The following is a 17281-nucleotide window of genomic DNA, read 5'->3' as shown; positions in this document are numbered from 1 at the left end:
TTGATTCGTCGCAACCATACAACCCATAATACCGAGACTGCCACCATTTGCTACTATGCACGGCCCATCAACCGGTTCTAGGGCCTGGGGCAAAGTTGGCAATAAGCAAAAAGTTTGTAACGAGATAAGGGTCGCAGAAGCCCCCGTGTCAACAATAACTCTGACCATCACCCCTTGAATAAGTGCCATCACATCCGACGACCCCGGCGCAGCTCCCAAAACACGATGCACCAACGCGCCCCACACGTCCTGACCGTGCGCAACATACGAATGAGATGTGAATGGGTGAGATGACGCAGATTGGTGATGTGGAAAGAGCGGCCGTGTATTGAATGTATCGCGACTCACCCGGAATCCTCGGTCCTGGGAGAATCCTCGGTTGTAGCTGGTCGGCGCCCTTGGAAGGCCGCCCCTGCGCCACCAGCAGTCGCGGGCAACATGTCCTCTCCGTCCGCACTCGTAGTACATCCATACACCGCGGGGCGACGCAGCATGCCCGCGGGTGGCACCCCGGCCGCCGCTGCAATCGGCGGTGCCTCGCCCACCGCCACCGCGCTCTCGGACGCGGCAGCGCTCAGCAACAGCAGCTGCGCACCCACCACCGCTGGTTCATCGCGGAGGTCCAGGTTGACTTTGATGTTCCTGGCGATCTGTAGAGACATGTCATCGTCGTTGTTGCTGTCAGGAAGCGAAAGGACGACTCGTAGCTCCTTGGCCAACTGCAAAAGCTTCTCCTGCAGCAAGGAATCCAGGGCCTCCTGGTCCATCGCCAGGTATGCTACTTGAGCGAGGGCCAACAGCGCGCTGCGGAATGCAAGAGGGGATTCCATGTCCTCCCGCTTCCTTTGCTGGAATCTACGTTTGGCGACCGACCGCGGCTCGTACACCTTGCTCATTGCCGCGAATGCCCCATCCAGTGTTGACCTGACGGTGGCAGGGAATCCATTAAATGTCGCCAAGGTATCATCATCGAGGGCCGTCGGCAGTGCCCGCAGAGCGGCACCCTCAGTCCACTCCAGAGATTGATAAGCTGCTCGGAACCGTCTTGTAAATGCCGTCCAATCCCCAACTTTGGCCTCGAACCGCTGCACATGAAGTCGCCGTGCTGTTCCCGATGGTGGTGCTTCATCGTCGTCGGATTTCTCCAATCGCTCCGACCCCGCGGCAACATCTGCTGGTCGACTTGACACCGTCGGTTGCATCTGGTCCGATGTCACAAAGCAGTTAAACGCCTCCGTCAATGTCGCCATCCTGGCCTCCCACTGGGCCATGAGGACTCTCCAATCACTCGACGGTGCGGGGGTCTCGGCCTCGCTCGAACCGCTGTCTCATTCTCTAGACTCTCGTTCAACCAGGCCCTCCGGAGGAGTATCGGCCACTTGGCAGGACACGGGCAAGCACGTCCTCGTCGTTGCTGTCGTCGGATGAGTCCACCGGCACGTTCTTCTTCTTGGCCGCCTTCCTTGACATCTCGGCATGGTTCGTAGTCACTCTGACACGAAATGTAGTGTTCGATTTCACTCGGACAACTTTTGTCTTTCTTCGAACACCGCTTTATTTACAACTTTCAGCATGTCCTCAATATTTTACAGTATCCATGTCGTCACGGCTCGCTCACCGTGCTTCACTCGACTCGCTCGCCACCTTTGTCTCTCCACTCCCCATGATTACTTCGCTTACTCCGTCGCTAACTTCTTTGTCTCCGCTCTCCGCTATCACCGTCGCTATGCTCACTCCACTGCTAATTGCTTTGTCTCTGTTCACCGCTATCACCATCACTATGCTCTCTCCACTGCTAACTGCTTCGTCTCTGTTCAGCTTCGCTATCGCTATGCTCTCTCCACTGCTGGCTGCTTCTCTTCTTCAGCTCCGCCATCGCTACGCTCTCTCCACTGCTGGCTGCTTCTCTTCTTCAGCTCTGCTATCGCTATGCTGTTTCCATGCTCCATCTCCAACTCTGTCTCTCAAACTCTGTCTCTCCACTCTCTGTCTCCAAGCTCTCCACACTTCAATTCCCTGCTGTTGACTCCAACTTCAATTCCCCGCTGTTCACTCCAAGCTCTCCAACTTCAACAACCTCGCTCCAATTGCCGACCCCCCAATTTATCCCCGCTCTCATTACTCCCCAATTAATTAGTCCGCGTCCCAACCACGCTCCTCGTCGTTCGCACCTGCTTCTCCTCCAGACCTTTAGGCGCGACTCTAGACTTGGCAACAGCTCCAGCCAATCACAGCCGTCCTTGGCTCACCCAGCTTAATTGCCCTAATATAACCTGCACTGTATTTGCCTTCGCTACAGGCTGACCCAACATAACCCGTACTGTCTGTGTTATGTAATCACGCTGTTTCCACTATGCACCTTCCTACTCCACTACACATGTACACTAATATACACACTCTCATATATGAATATACACACACTCACTCACATGTACACACTTTACACACCCCTGTTTGAGTCTGCAGTTTTAATGTGACAGTATTTTTTTACATGAAAATGAATGCAAGGAATCTTCATATAATAAGGATTCACATTCATGAGGCGCAATTCATCCAGTGATATGAGTGCGCCATGGACAAATTAGTGAATATACGCATGTATGTGCGTTATTTACTTTCGTTACTGTGTGTGTATGTAGGTGTGTAGACGAGGAGTAGTAGTGTCGTGATTAGCGCTACGCTACGCTATGAACCCGGCGTCCCGGGTTCGATTCCCGCTCACGACCAACACCGGTGACGATTATCTGAACCGGACCTGGGCCTCCCTCTAGGTCGACTCAGCCTCAAATGAGGACCTGGTGCGGTGTGTAAACTTTGCCACTAAGGATACAAAGGCGGTCGGGGTGGTGTAGGTCACTGTTGTATATGTTGGTTGTGAAAATTTTGATGAAAATAATAAAAATTAAATGAAATTTGGAATTTGCGTAATTATCCGCAATTATGTTAGGTGATGCAATTATGCGCATAAATTATGCTAATTCGAGATATAATCATATTCATTAATGCTCGTGTGTGTGATTATGCTATTGCAATCCGTTATTATGATTAGGCCCCGCCTCGCTGACGAGGGTCGGATTATCAATCGGAATAATACAATTCTTCGTATGAAGTTATACAGGTGCTGTGAGCATGCCAGAGTCAGCTCGGCTTCCTTGTTTAACTTCGTATTATCGATCGGTATAATACAATTATTCTCGTTTTAACATTTACTGAGTGTATTAGTGTGTTTATGTCAGGTCTCCAAATTGAGATCTCAACGCAGAATACAGTTCTTATAAATAAGATTATTACGCACGAAATCAGGAAGGACACACGCAACCACTTCTGCGTTAATCAATTTTATTCTAAACAAAACTTTAACATAAGGATATGCGAACTCTCAAGCTCGGAATTTTCAACACAGCATCAACACAGTAAACATCAACGATTGCGTTGTTTCACTTTGACAACTGCACATATCATTAATTCCACTGCGTAACGCGAGCTTAATTGGTGATAGGGAGAGTCGTTAAAACATGCAGGCACGCTATTCTACACAAAAACCTTAACACTCTAATATGGAAATTTTTGTACTTGAAATTGTCAGCATAGTACTACAGGCAATGTTCATTTCATTGATCCATCTCTTCAACCCTCAATAATCACGTTGTTAATTGGGTAACGGAACAATTGATTGCTTCCTCTGGGTACCACGAGCATATGGAAAATACGAATAAAAAGTCCTTAGTAGTTCATCCGACGATATTCATGCGAAAAGGCAGTCAAAACAATTATTATTCTCAAAGGCAAAAGTATACGTCAATGGATTCATCGGCAAGATTATGCCATTAAAAGAAAACGAACGACTGAGATACTTCTAAATGACCGTATCCACGTAACTCAATAGGCAGCAATGTTCTTCACGATCAGCACCTTGGAATGTCACTCTTCTTGATTGTCCCGATATGCGTGTTGTGTGTCTTTGTGAAACAGACGCAGGGTGATGCGTCGTGAGGGTGAGAGTGTGGGGGGAGGGTTATACGAACTGCTTTGTTCTCTTGCTCGGGGCGTCGGCTTGGCTGCTCGTGCTGGCAGATACGGTCTCTTTCCACTGATGTAGTAGCTGCGCCGCACGTGCTCTCTGTGGAGATGCTCGAACGCGCTCTTTGCTGGTTCGCTGACTCTTTTGCTCATGGGCGGCTGGTCAGGCTCTTTCCATTGCTGGATGAGCCAAGTCAGCACACGCTTGGCTGCTGGCAGCTGGCACTCAATGTAGAATAAAAGTCTTTTAGCGATATTTCTTTCAGCTCTGAACTCACACTCGGTGGCACATCGCTACTCTGCCAGCCTCACATCCTCGGTTGATCGCGGGGCCCCCTTGGAGCCTGCCGCTCGCCACCCTCTTCTGGCGCTTGCTGAGCTGTTGTCTTGTTGAACTGTCGAGTGTGCTATTGTCGCTCACTCTCAAAACTTGAAAATTGTATTTGCACACCTCTTACACAACTCTGATAGCTTAGTATGATACAGCTTATCGCAATCCTCGATTCTGCAAGCGACTCAAAACATCAGGATGAATGTATAATAACTTTCAGCGATACTCTGTCTGCCCATGCCGAACTCAGCACCTAACGTCCCCTCGCCCCTCTTCTCTGCGGGACACAGCACCCATAGCTAATGTCTCGAGGCCATGCCTCGGAGCTGGCTTGATGTCTTCTTCCGAACGCTGTCTCGCTGTCCTTTGCGGAGCTTAAATGTGAAATTCCCTCTCCTCTCTCCGCGTCTCTTGCGAGAGAGAGAAAAAACAGATGCCCTCCCCGTCCGCTGTCTCACCGCGGTCGCGCGCGTGATTGCCCCCCTCCCCTCTTGGTGACCCCGGGCGGCTGTGTTACATCAAACAGGTTTGTTTGTGAATTGTCCTTTGGCAATCTGGAGATTTTGCAGATAGTCGCTAACCTCTCTTTGCCCCGGAGGTTATTATTTATTTATTTAAACGACCTTTTTACGATCTCGCGTTGCTGTTTGCTGGTCCTTGTCGTAGCGGTGTTTATTTATTTATTTCAGTTACTATTTTAAAAATATCGGCAAATATTATTATTGATTTTAATTGTGGAAAAAGGGCCATATACAACACCACCCACCCCCTCGTGTGCCGTTCCGGCCTTCATAGGTGCTCGCTAACAGCACTTGCCCCTACAGTCTGTTAAGGCTACACGGGGGATCTTTGTCTTTTTTGTAAGATGAGGTCTTGCAAAACAACACCCTTATGAACACAAACACGTTTCAGATTATAAAGGTACAGTGCAGTATAAATGAATGGATGATTGTGAGTAAACTCCTTTTTGTGAATGCCACCTATGATATATAAAATGTCTAACACAGAAGCATTGAACAATGAGCAGCTTTGCTCATGAACGTGTGTGCTCTGGTCACGTGCACCGCCATTGTGAGTGTCCCTCACTCACCGTGTGTTTGACTCCGCGGTTCCCGTGGGCTCAGTGAGTCAGCGCTGTCCCTTCCCCTGTCCACCCGGGTTTAGGCTGAGTGAGAACGAGATTAGAGACAGGGGACTCCAACTTTTAGCCGACGGGATGTTGGAGAGAGAAGGGAGTTTGGAGACGTTAGTGTTGAGTAATTTCCTGATGCACACACACTTATATAAGTACGCCTAAACAAATATATACACATATACAGACACAAAACACAAAGATATTCAGTAGCATAATAATGTTGTATTTTAACATCGATTTTAACATAATTTTTATGCACTTATCAATTAAGTTATTTGCCACACTTATTACAGCACTGTTAACCACTATTAAATAACAATACAATTACAATTGTCACATAACCAACTCTAACCAATGATATTGTTTTAAATTATATTATGTTAATATATTAGATCATCGATTATCCGGCAGCCAGATTTTCAAACACAACCAGATAATCGCATAATTATTTAAAATATCTTATTTTTGCATATTCTTAAATACGATTACATTTTGATTTAAAGCTTTTGTGACTGCAGTAATTCATATTTTTAGCTCTTTCAGTAAAGTCACGTTGAAGGGAAACAATAAAATAATAAAATATATATAATGTATTTTTTATTGTTTTATATATTTTATTATTTATTGTTTCCCTTCAACGTGACTTTACCGAAAGAGCTAAAAATACGATTAGATTTTTAGGTGTTCTGTATATATATTTAGTGTTATTAAATAGTTTGCGATCTAAAAATCGCTAAAAGTAAATATACAAAGACAAAATGAATATTCTGCTGTAAAAAGTGACTATTTACTCTTATTGGTTCTTTCGGTAAAGTCACGTAGGATGGAAATAATAAAATAATAAAAATAAAACATTATAAAATTATCACGACGTTTCGGCCACAACATTTACTAACCGCACTCACCACTCCAATATCAAAGACTCTGCATGGGGTGTACTATGCTCTTGTTAAACAACTTGTGCTTGACAACAACAACTTGTGTTTGTCAATAGTTGGACTGATGCAGCCTTCAGACCGGTGCTCTGGTGAATGCCGAATTCCACTCAATTTTCGCCAGATCGCACTTTATATTTTCTGTTTCTATGACTAGTTATTAGTCATGAAACATGTATATACGTGGAGTATTTTCATTGTTTAAGTTGTTGTATGTAGTGTGTAATGAACTGTATATATTATTTGACACTGAAATAAAGCATAGCTGCTTGTTTTGTCACGCACTTTGTGCCGATCGCCGGACTGGTTCAGCCTTTGGAGCGGTTTTACCGGTTTCATCGGATGTTGGAACCCAGATAGGCACGCTCTGGATATAATCAATGATCATCTGTATTTAATGTCATAGATTACAATTAAGAATTTTATATAATGAACGGCTGCAATCTTGACATTAATTGCCCACCCATACGTTTACATTAATAACACCACAACCTGACTCTTATTAAAGCCATAAATCACCAATGGCTCTTATTCGCCAACCCGATACATTTGAACATTATTTGATCCTTACCCAATATACAGTTTAAACTAGCCTTTGCCTCGTGATGGGTTACGTGGACATCTGTGAAAAAGAGCTTTTTAGCTTTTCAGATTCTCTAATATAAATAAATATTCAGATTTATATTCTGGCTCCTCTGCCTGTATCTAGTGGCCTTGCATGGACAAACGCGATTTTTAATACAAAATATTGCAGACCTCGCCAAATGCGGTGGGTTACGTTCCTGTAAAATGCCGTGTTGGACAAAGCCACATTAAACAATTAATAGACAAATAGGATTGCGTTCCTGGGTCCGAAATGATTACTCCCTCTGTTTAGCTGATTCTACGAGATTTCCACCCTTATTGTACTAAAAGGTGTTGAGTTGCTCTCCATTTCTTGTGAGTGTGTACACTTTTATTTTCCAGTTTCACCCCACTCAGTGCCTCTTCTCTCCCTGTAGTCTGATAGAGTGCTCACTGACGGACAAATCGATCCCAGCTCTCCATGACATCATGATCACCAACAAAGCATTGAGGAAGCTCGGGTAAGTTATGCAGCTTGTGTCTCATACGCGCTCTGATTGTTGCTACAAACAAAACAACTGAGATTCGTCAGTAACACTGTGGCCTTAGCAGGAGAAAATATGGAAAAGGCAACGTTTTGGAAATTGACCTTCACACCATGTTTGTGTGCTAAGAGAGCCATTGCCAGAAGTGGAGTGAGTAGTGGAGTGTATTCCAGTGCATTTAATATTCTCTTTGGTTCTTTCGGTAAAGTCACGTAGAAAATCTAATCAAATAATAATAATAGAATAGACGTTCCGATTGCAACACAAGCAACCATCATCAGGTAAGAATGAAAAAAATGGCAAACTTAGAAACACAATGCAACACAACACAGAACCGAACAGCACAACAGCCAACATCCCACCTGGTTGACCCCGCTCCTCCAAATAATGACAATATTCATTATCAGACCAATGAACATGACCAAACGACTGGAAATGCGCCTGATCTTAAATCTGCAAGATAAGCAGGCTTTAGCCTGGAGTGCTGAGACGGGTGACCACCGCACATAACCACAGGAGTTATAGGCAGCAGAGCTAAGTTGCAGACAACAGACTGCAGTGTGCAGCACAATCCACCGTTGTACTTCACTACGATCCTAGATCTGCAGTCCTTGCCATCACAGGCCTGCACTGACCCGCGTGGTGAAGTATGGTGAAACAGCTCTCATGGCATGGGGAGACCTTCATCCAGCATGGTTGTTGTGGGGGCTGCGTGGGTCTTTGTGTGAACCCGCGTCAGCGTGAACCTCTCTCTTGCTGCAGGGTGGATGGCACTCGCTTCAGTGAGGAAGGGAAGCAGGAGTTGAGGAGCAGATGGACTCACCGAGGAGGCCTGGATATTTAGATATAAGCTGAGAGGCCGTGCTGGCCCTGCAGCAGATGGAGCTGGTCCACGCACGACTTGAACAGCAGCCCGGCTCATTTTACCTCCATCGCTCCGATCGTCGACCCTGACTCTGAGACGACAATGAGCTGGGAGCTTTCTCTGTGAGCTCCACATGGAGCCAAGGGTGAACGCGACTCCAAGATGCTGATGAGTGTGGTGATTCCAATAATGTGTAATAATGTGTAAGTGTATTTATGAATATGTGGTATAGGGAAGCGATGTTGGTGGCATGTGGAAGGGGTGTCGGTGGCTTTTAAATGGTCTGGCAGCTCACCATTGTTTCACTGAGTAGGAATGTTTGTCATGAATGTGCGTACATAGGGGTGTGTATCACACTCATGCAGATATCCTCGTCTATTTATGTATGACTTCAATATTCACCCTCTATCTTTTTTATATTCATGCATTTTAACTTTCAGTTGCGCTATGATCGGTCTAAAAATAATCTTCCAAGCCGACTTCAGATATAAGAAATGTACTAACGATTGTTATAAAGTTGTTTTACTCTGAATTCTCTTTCATTGCTCTAATTGATTAGTTTTCGATTTTGGTGCCTCGGATCACACTTGCAATTGAAACTATCCAGGTTAAAAACCTGGCTAAACAAATACACTTGATATTTCTTATCTTTGATTATACACATCTGTATACCAAATAACAGCACTTCAGCCTCGAAATGCTTAACAACGTATCAATAATTCAATTTTAATGTATACATTTATTGGCAGACTGTCATTGTCTGGATGTGGTCTGGGAATGTTTATTGCTGTTGTTTTACTGCCTTTCCCAAGCTTGGGAACTGATGCAATTTGAACTTGCATACTTTTAGGTATTTGTTTAAGTAACGCCATGGTGGTGTGATGTCATCTTCCTCGCCTGGTATGCAAGAGTTCAGGGGTTGGATTTCGACCCTGACACCTGCTGTATAGTTGGAGTCTGCATGTTCTCTCCGTGGTCACTTGTTTTTTTTTTCCTCTGGGTTCTCCAGTTTTTCTCTCCATATTTAGAAACATCCGTTTACATGTATTTGCTGCTATAAATTTTCAAGTGATAATCCACTTCCTCGAGCTATTATTAGTGGCTTGCTTCTGAAAAATTAGATAATAGCTCTGGGCCTTTCCTGGTAAGATAAAAAAAAGAGTTTAGTTTCATTTGTATATTTTAAGTGATTTGTTCACCTTTACTTTACTGTGCACTCTTATCGTGTTGTATTGTATTGGTTGTTGTAACTTTTGTCCTATCTCTACTGCACTCATTGCATTACTCCAGTATAAATGTTCAGATTCTGCTATTAAGTGTAGATTTATATTTATATACTCAGCCTTAACTGAGTATCCATCGCAGTGTGTAAACATCAGCACTGGGGAGACAAAGGTGGCCGAGCGTGGCACTGGCCACACCACACCGTCGTGTGCCATGTCAGCCTGAATAGGTGCTAACTAACTGGACTTTCCCATACAGCTTGTGGAGGCTACATGGGGAATCTGTGTATGTTTCCTCGTGTGTGTGTGTGTACTGTATATGGGGGATCTGTGTTGTACTTGTGTGTGGGGGTAGCCGTGGTTTAGATGGTGATGATGAAACACGGGAACAGAGAAGAGACTCCCAGCGACTCCACTCCTCCGCTCCCAGTGTCAGCGCGTTGAGCTTTTGATGCAGGAGGTTTAGGAAATGTCCATTTGTCTGACTCCACTTGCTTCTCTTGCTTGTCAAGCATTCTAACTTCTCGCATGGACTACGTGCTGGAGAATACAAACTCGGTGTAACTCACAAGAGGACTCTCCTGGTTACTCATGCGGCGTTGCCATTTAAATATTTCAATGTTATTGAATAGTTTTGATATTGTGCGCAATGCTATCATCGACCGTACTAATGGTGTCACGAGACTAATAACATAATGTTTGGATATCTCACGGTGCAGTGCAAGCATTTGTGTTCGATAGCGGCCCACAAAAGTGGATATCACAGAGCTACCAGTCAAATGCATTCCACTAACACTCGGTTTCAGACAGACCCATAAACTGAGATATCCGCAGACTCACATTTAGATATAAAGACTCATATAGACACAAAAAGACAAACAGAGAAATGTACTCACACTGAGCTAGAGACTTACAGGGATGCATAGACTCACACAAGGCACACAGTCTCGCTTCGACAAACACACTCACAAAGAGACTCATATCAACTCAAAGCTACAGACTCACGAAAACGTCCAGAGAATCATACAGAGAGCCCCCCCCCCCCAACTAGCACCGCCCACTCTACCACTAGGGATGCCCATTCCATCATGAGACCCGCACACTCCCCAACGAGGCCCGCCTACTCCCTCACTTAGCCCAACCCACTTCATCACTAACCCAGCCCACTACCATTAAGATCTGCCAATTTCACAGCTTGCCACGCCCACTATACCACTAATCCCTCCCACTATTATCCCACTCCTAGTTAATTTTCTGATCTTTAACCGTCTGGACCACTGTTATTCTCGTCGTCTTGGTCTCCCTGAATCAACCCTCACTCTCCTCCACAAATACAACATTCTTCCACACAAGTTATTTTCAATCTACCATTTATTTTTTACATTTTACCTCTCCTACTTCAACTTCACTGGCTTCCCGTTCACTACCGCTGCCTTTTAAAATGCCTGATGCTCATCTTCAAATCTTTCTAGGGCCTTGCCCTACCTCATCTTGCCCCTCATCTCCTTCCATGTGCCCTCTCGTCCTCTCCGTTCCCAATCTTCCCTGTCCCTCCATCTCCCTACGCCCAATCCTTCTCTCTGGACACCTCCACTGGAATAACTTTCCCCAGCACATTAAGCAGTCCCCCTCCTTAACCTCATTCTGTTCCTCTCTTAAAGCCTCACCGCTTCTCCATTTCCCATTCTCTACCCCTCCCTCCCCTATCATTTTGTCTTCTGTTTTCAGATGGCTGATGTAGATGCAGAGTAACAACTACAATTTCACATTCAGGTGGTCAAGCCAGATAACCACGTCAAGAGTAGCGCAGTGTGTCATTGTCATGTGGATCGGACATTGCTTCATTGTATGTTGATTGGTCTGTTCTGGATGACCACAGTTGAACACTGGAGAGTTTTAATTTTCCATTTGTGCATCAGCTATCTGCATCTGCCATGGTTTGTGCAGTGGATGCGGTTTAGGGTGGACCATGAGCTTCTTGGAAGATCAAACCCAGGGATCTGCCTTGGGCCTTTCACAAGGTGTTCGTTAACATCTCGCCACCAGATGAAGTGAACACCACTACGGTGTGTTCGGGATGGGTGTTCAGTCGTGATCATTTTAATCCATTCTATCTCACACCTGCCCACCGTGTCGTGGCAGTTTTTCTGTTTTTCCTGCATTGCATTTTTTATTTTAGAAAATATTTAATCTGGAAAATCCATTGCGATAGAATATCTTACGTGCAACGGTGCAAAGGAATATCAGGTGGAGCAGTTGCAGTGCTTAGATGCACCACACGACAAACCCATGGCCTGAAAGCAGTCGAGTGAAGAAGAATCAGTCCTGCCCCCCCTCGCTTCACCAACCCATACAGGGCGTAATGGTGAAATATAGAAAAAAAGCATTTACTCGTTGGTTCTATTCGGTAAAGTCACGTAGGTAAAAAAGAAAATAACAAAAATCACGACGTTTCGGCCACAACACAAGTGGCCTTTCAGGTGAAGGGACCGTGCTGTCATGAGGACAGCGTTGGAGTGAAGACAGCCAAGCCCAGGTCGCGTCCTTTAAGCTATGTGGGAGGAAGCAAAACGCTTGACAAAGGAATTCGCATAAAAATGAGCATGATGTACGTAGGAGGTGCATGGGCCATGATGGACCAGGAGCGGGTGGGGACCATGACGGACCAGCAGCGACCGAATTCGCGAGCACAAATCAGATTTGAAACACGGCAGAACGAATTCTGCCGTAGCTGACCACTGTTACAACGCTGTGGGTGATCACGATATAGTTTTCTCCGATACCAAGGTTCTCTGCAAACCCACGGGTTTTTATCAGAGATTTGTCCACGAGGCAATTCAGATTTACAAACAGACACAATTTCAACCGAGAGGATGATTTCAAATTAAGCAATCATTGGAAAGATGTTCTAAATCAAACCACACATTAAACAAATTTTCAATGGTACAGTAATTTTTTCTTCAAGTAGTGGTATTCCAAACTTTCACAGCTGCATATTTCACTCCACACACTCCACTCACTCACTCACTCCGCTCACTCACTCACTCCACTCACTCACTCCACTCACTCACTCCACTCACTCCACTCACTCACTCCACTCACTCCACTCACTCACTCCACTCACTCCACTCACTCCACTCACTCACTCCACTCACTCACTCACTCCACTCACTCCACTCACTAACTCCACTCACTCACTCTACTCCCCCCCCCCCCGCTGCTGGTCTGTCATGGTCCCCACCCGCTCCTGGTCCATCATGGCCCATGCACCTCCTACGTACATCATGCTCATTTTTATGCTAATTCCTTTGTCAAGCGTTTTGCTTCCTCCCACATAGCTTAAAGGACACGACCTGGGCTTGGCTGTTTTCACTCCAACGCTGTCCTCATGACAGCACGGTCCCTTCACCTGATGAAGGCCACTTGTGTTGTGGCCAAAACGTCGCGATTTTTGTTATTTTCTTTTTTACCTACGTGACTTTACCGAATAGAACCAAAGAGTATGGATCCTTGCAGTCACGAAAGCTTCAAATCTAGAATTGATAACCTCTACGGGGAGGGCTTTCACCTATCTGTTAGCGCTTTCAACAGACAACGGGACAATAAGTCAAAGCTCATCGAGACGCTGACCTTCCTCAAAAGATGCCGCGACAACAAGGTAATACCCATCGCTTTCACACTAACATCTGCTGCTGTATCCTCACCGAATTCTAAACAGATTCTGTTTAAGGCCAGCCTATCTTTTATCTCAGAGAGGATAAGACTACTCCGTTTTGACTCGATACTTTAGACAAGACTCTCCTACAAGCTCATTTAACGCTAACACAAAAATGTCACCTGCTGATTGGAACCACGTAGACAACATGACTGCTTCTTCTGCCGATTCACTTTCAGTCAAATACAAAGCTAACTTGATTTCTAAATTCAACCACCTATCGAAGAAGAACCCAGTCCCACATATAACAAAACTAGACGTTAACAAAATCGTCATTAATCAGAGTAGCACCCCGATTTCGGACAATCTGAAAACAGTACTGGCTAGAGGGCTAAATTTTGCTGTCACCCCGAAACATTCCTGTAGATATCTTTCAGGTCGATGCGGCCCTTAAAGGCATAGGACACATCCAAGCTGACGTTGCGAGAGCTGAAATATCCACTATTCCTAAGAATGCTAAGAAATGTTGATTTAAAGCTTTCGTGACTGCAGTAATTCATATTCTTAGCTCTTTCGGTAAAGTCACATTGAAGGGAAACAATAAAATAATAAAATATATATATAAAACAAGAAAAAAATTCTCACGACGTTTCGACCATAACACAAACCATCGTCATCAGGTGTGTCGGTTTGCATACATTTATTTATTTTTAAACGGTGTATTTTAAACGGTGTTCTTTGTAAGCCATCTGGCTACCATGAGAGATTCGTTCATGAGGCTATCCACATATACAAGCACAGAGACAATTTCAACCGAGAAAATGGATTCTGGCTTAGCAATCATTGGAAAGATTTGATAAACCATTTCAGGTCTTAATTGATTGTTCACGCTTACAGTGGCTTTCAGACAGCATACATTAATTTTTCGTCTCCCCCCTCCTCTTTTCAGAACATAGATGGACTAGTCCTTCTAAATAAACTGCCAAATCGCTGCACGTGGCGCTGACGTTTTTTATAAATATATAAATGCACCGTTTAAAAAATAAATAAATTTATGCAAACCGACACACCCTGATGACGACCGTTTGTGTTATGGTCGAAACGTGAGAATTTTTTTTATTGTTTTATATATATTTTATTACTTTATTGTTTCCCTTCAACGTGACTTTACCGAAAGAGCTAAGAATAATGCTAAGAAACCCATTAGCAACACAAGCAAAAATGAACGCTCTGAACTCGCGAATTTAAAAACCAGAAGTGATATAGTCATCCTCTCAGCCGACAAAGGCAACGCTACTGTAATTATGGATAAAGATTCGTACAACAACAAAATCCAGAACCTACTCAACGATGGAAGTTACTCAAACATTAAAAATGACCCTACTAATAGCCTAACTATAAAAACCAACAAGATCATCACAAGTTCGACCTCCCTAATCGAACCAACTAAACGTCCCTCCTTAAAACCTTCTGCTGCAAGACCCCCTAGATTCTAAACCTTCTGCTGCAAGACCCCCTAGATTCTATGGTCTCCCCAAGATTCATAAAGAAGGCACTCCACTACAACCCATCGTATCCACGATCAACTCCCCTACCTATAAGCTAGCATGTTTTCTGTCAGATACCTTGCTACCTTTCACTGGCAAGACCTCCTCAGCAGTACTTAACTCAGCTTATTTGGTCTCTATGGTCAAAGACGTTGTACTGTCCCCTGACGATATCCTTGTCAAGCTTCGATGTGGTCTCCCTGTTCACCAAGGTCCCGGTACCTGATACCATTGAAATAATTGAAAATTTGGTCCAACATGGACTAGACCCCGATACACCTGCGCTGATTAGACACTGCCTCACCAATACCTACCTACTTTACTTGGAATGGCAGCTTCTACAAACAAAATTAGGGTATCCCCATGGGTTCTCCATTATCACCAGTGATAGCCAATGTTTTCATGGAGAAATTTGAATCAGATGCCATCCAGACTTCCACCCTCAGACCTTCCCTGTGGAAGAGATATGTGGATGACACTTTCGTCATTTGGCCACATGGCCTCCCAGCTTTGAACCTTTTCCTACACCACATCAATTCTAGACATCCCGCCATCAAATTCACCATGGAAGTGGAGAAAGATGGCAAGCTACCATTCTTGGATGTTCTGTTTGAGAGGAGACCTGATGGCTCACTGGGGCATTCGGTCTACAGGAAACCCACCCACACAGATTCCTACTTGAAACCTGATTCCCACCACCACCCAGCTCAAAATAATTATCTCATCAAAACGTTATACCACAGGGCACATTGCATTTCGGACCAACACCACCTGACCAGTGAATTAAAACATGTACACCTGGCCCTCAAGAGAAACGGATACTCTGACCATACCATCCGCCAAGCTGTTTCTCCCTCCATACAGAAACAACCACTTGATACTCCGGTCAAAACCATCACTCTACCATATATAGCAGGCGTTACTAAAAAGATCTCCAAAATTCCAAACAAACACAAGATCCTGGTCCGGTTCAATACAGTGCACAAAATCCGTGACCTGATCCCATCCGTGAAGGATGTCGTTCCTGACTTACAGTACCCCGCGGTTTACAAATTGAGCTGCACTTGTGGTGATTGCTATATCGGGGAGACGAAGCGACATGTCTGACAGAATTCGCGAGCACAAATCAGATTTGAAACACGGCAGAACGAATTATTCTGCCGTAGCTGACCACTGTTACAATGCTGTGGGTGATCACGATGTAGTTTTCTCCGATACCAAGGTTCTCTGCAAACCCACGGGTTTTAATCAGAGATTTGTCCACGAGGCAATTCAGATTTACAAACACAGACACAATTTCAACCAAGAGGATGGTTTCAAATTAAGCAATCATTGGAAAGATGTTCTAAAACACTCACTCCACTCACTCACTCCACTCACTCACTCCACTCACTCACTCCACTCACTCACTCCACTCACTCACTCCATCCACTCACTCACTCCACTCACTCACTCCACTCACTCACTCCACTCCACTCACTCACTCCACTCACTCACTCTACTCCCCCCCCCCCCCGCTGCTGGTCCATCATGGCCCATGCACCTCCTACGTACATCATGCTCATTTTTATGCTAATTCCTTGGCCAAGCGTTTTGCTTCCACACAGCTTAAATGACGCGACCTGGGCTTGGCTGTTTTCACTCCAACGCTGTCCTAATGACAGCTCGGTCCCTTCACCTGATGAAGGCAACTTGTGTTGTGGTCGAAACGTCGTGATTTTTGTTATTTTCTTTTTTACCTACGTGACTTTACCGAATTGAACCAAAGAGTATGGATCCTTGCAGTCACGAAAGCTTCAAATCTAGAAAAAAAAGCATTACTACAGATAATACATAGAAAGGCCTTTATCTAGCAGTACAGCAAGTGGGTCTGTGAATTCCATCTGGTTGCAGAACTGTGAGTGTTATTCTCTCATGTGCAAGGTGGAGTTTCTCCCGGTACTCCGGTTCCCTCCCACACAAAGCCAAACACCTGTTTCATGGAAATAGTCAGCCGTCCCAGGGCAGGCTTAAAAAAATTAGTCTTGGGATGCCAGTGATGTTATCGCAGATAGATGGACAACATTGTTATTATCATATTTGAAATTCTCTCTCTCTGCTAAGAGCACTCTTTCCCTCTCCTCCACACAAAAAGCTGAGACAAAGAACCCCTAATAGCCATACAGGCTCTAGAGTCAAGTGCTCTTTGGGAAAATGGCTCAGCCTATTTCTTATCTCGTAACACCCATGTCCCCAAAATGCAGCTCTCCCTTGAGCGCCGTCTTTAGCAAATACACTCGGCTCCACATTCTCCTTTACTGCATCAATCCATCTCTTTTCCAGCCTGTGTGATGTCCGTTTATAACCCTCTATCTGCCCCAACATAAGCTACTTGAGCATGTGGAGGCTGGGTATGTTGGCTAGATGACCCAGTCAACTCAAGCATTGCCCGTTGGAAGAGCTCACGTGATGTGAGCTCACA

General features: G+C 44.9%; 1 protein-coding gene across 3 annotated transcripts in view; it reads left to right on the top strand.

Moving 5' to 3' along the window:
* Positions 1-8927, top strand: part of LOC142922997 (NACHT, LRR and PYD domains-containing protein 3-like) — a 30460-nt gene extending 21533 nt beyond the window's left edge. Inside the window, exons 1-3 of one of the 3 annotated variants that reach the window (XR_012940461.1) lie at positions 5584-5602; positions 7423-7506; positions 8293-8927. Coding sequence is in view for 1 of the 3 variants with exons in the window: in XM_076063928.1 (XP_075920043.1) it covers positions 7423-7506; positions 8293-8374 (166 nt within the window). In the remaining 2 variants the exon portion in view is untranslated. Of the gene's footprint in view, positions 1-5583; positions 5603-6428; positions 7191-7422; positions 7507-8292 lie in introns of those variants that run through there. The other 2 variants (XR_012940462.1, XM_076063928.1) reach the window with 2 other exon arrangements.
* The last annotated feature ends 8354 nt before the right edge of the window (positions 8928-17281 follow it).

Source organism: Petromyzon marinus, unplaced genomic scaffold, assembly GCF_048934315.1.
Source record: "Petromyzon marinus isolate PM22_M1 ecotype Great Lakes invasive population unplaced genomic scaffold, UKy_Petmar_22M1.pri1.0 PM_Scaffold_24, whole genome shotgun sequence".
Classification (NCBI taxonomy): Eukaryota; Metazoa; Chordata; class Hyperoartia; order Petromyzontiformes; family Petromyzontidae; genus Petromyzon; species Petromyzon marinus.
The sequence above is the reverse complement of the archived record's forward strand: the minus strand, read 5'-3'. Positions and strand labels throughout refer to the sequence as shown.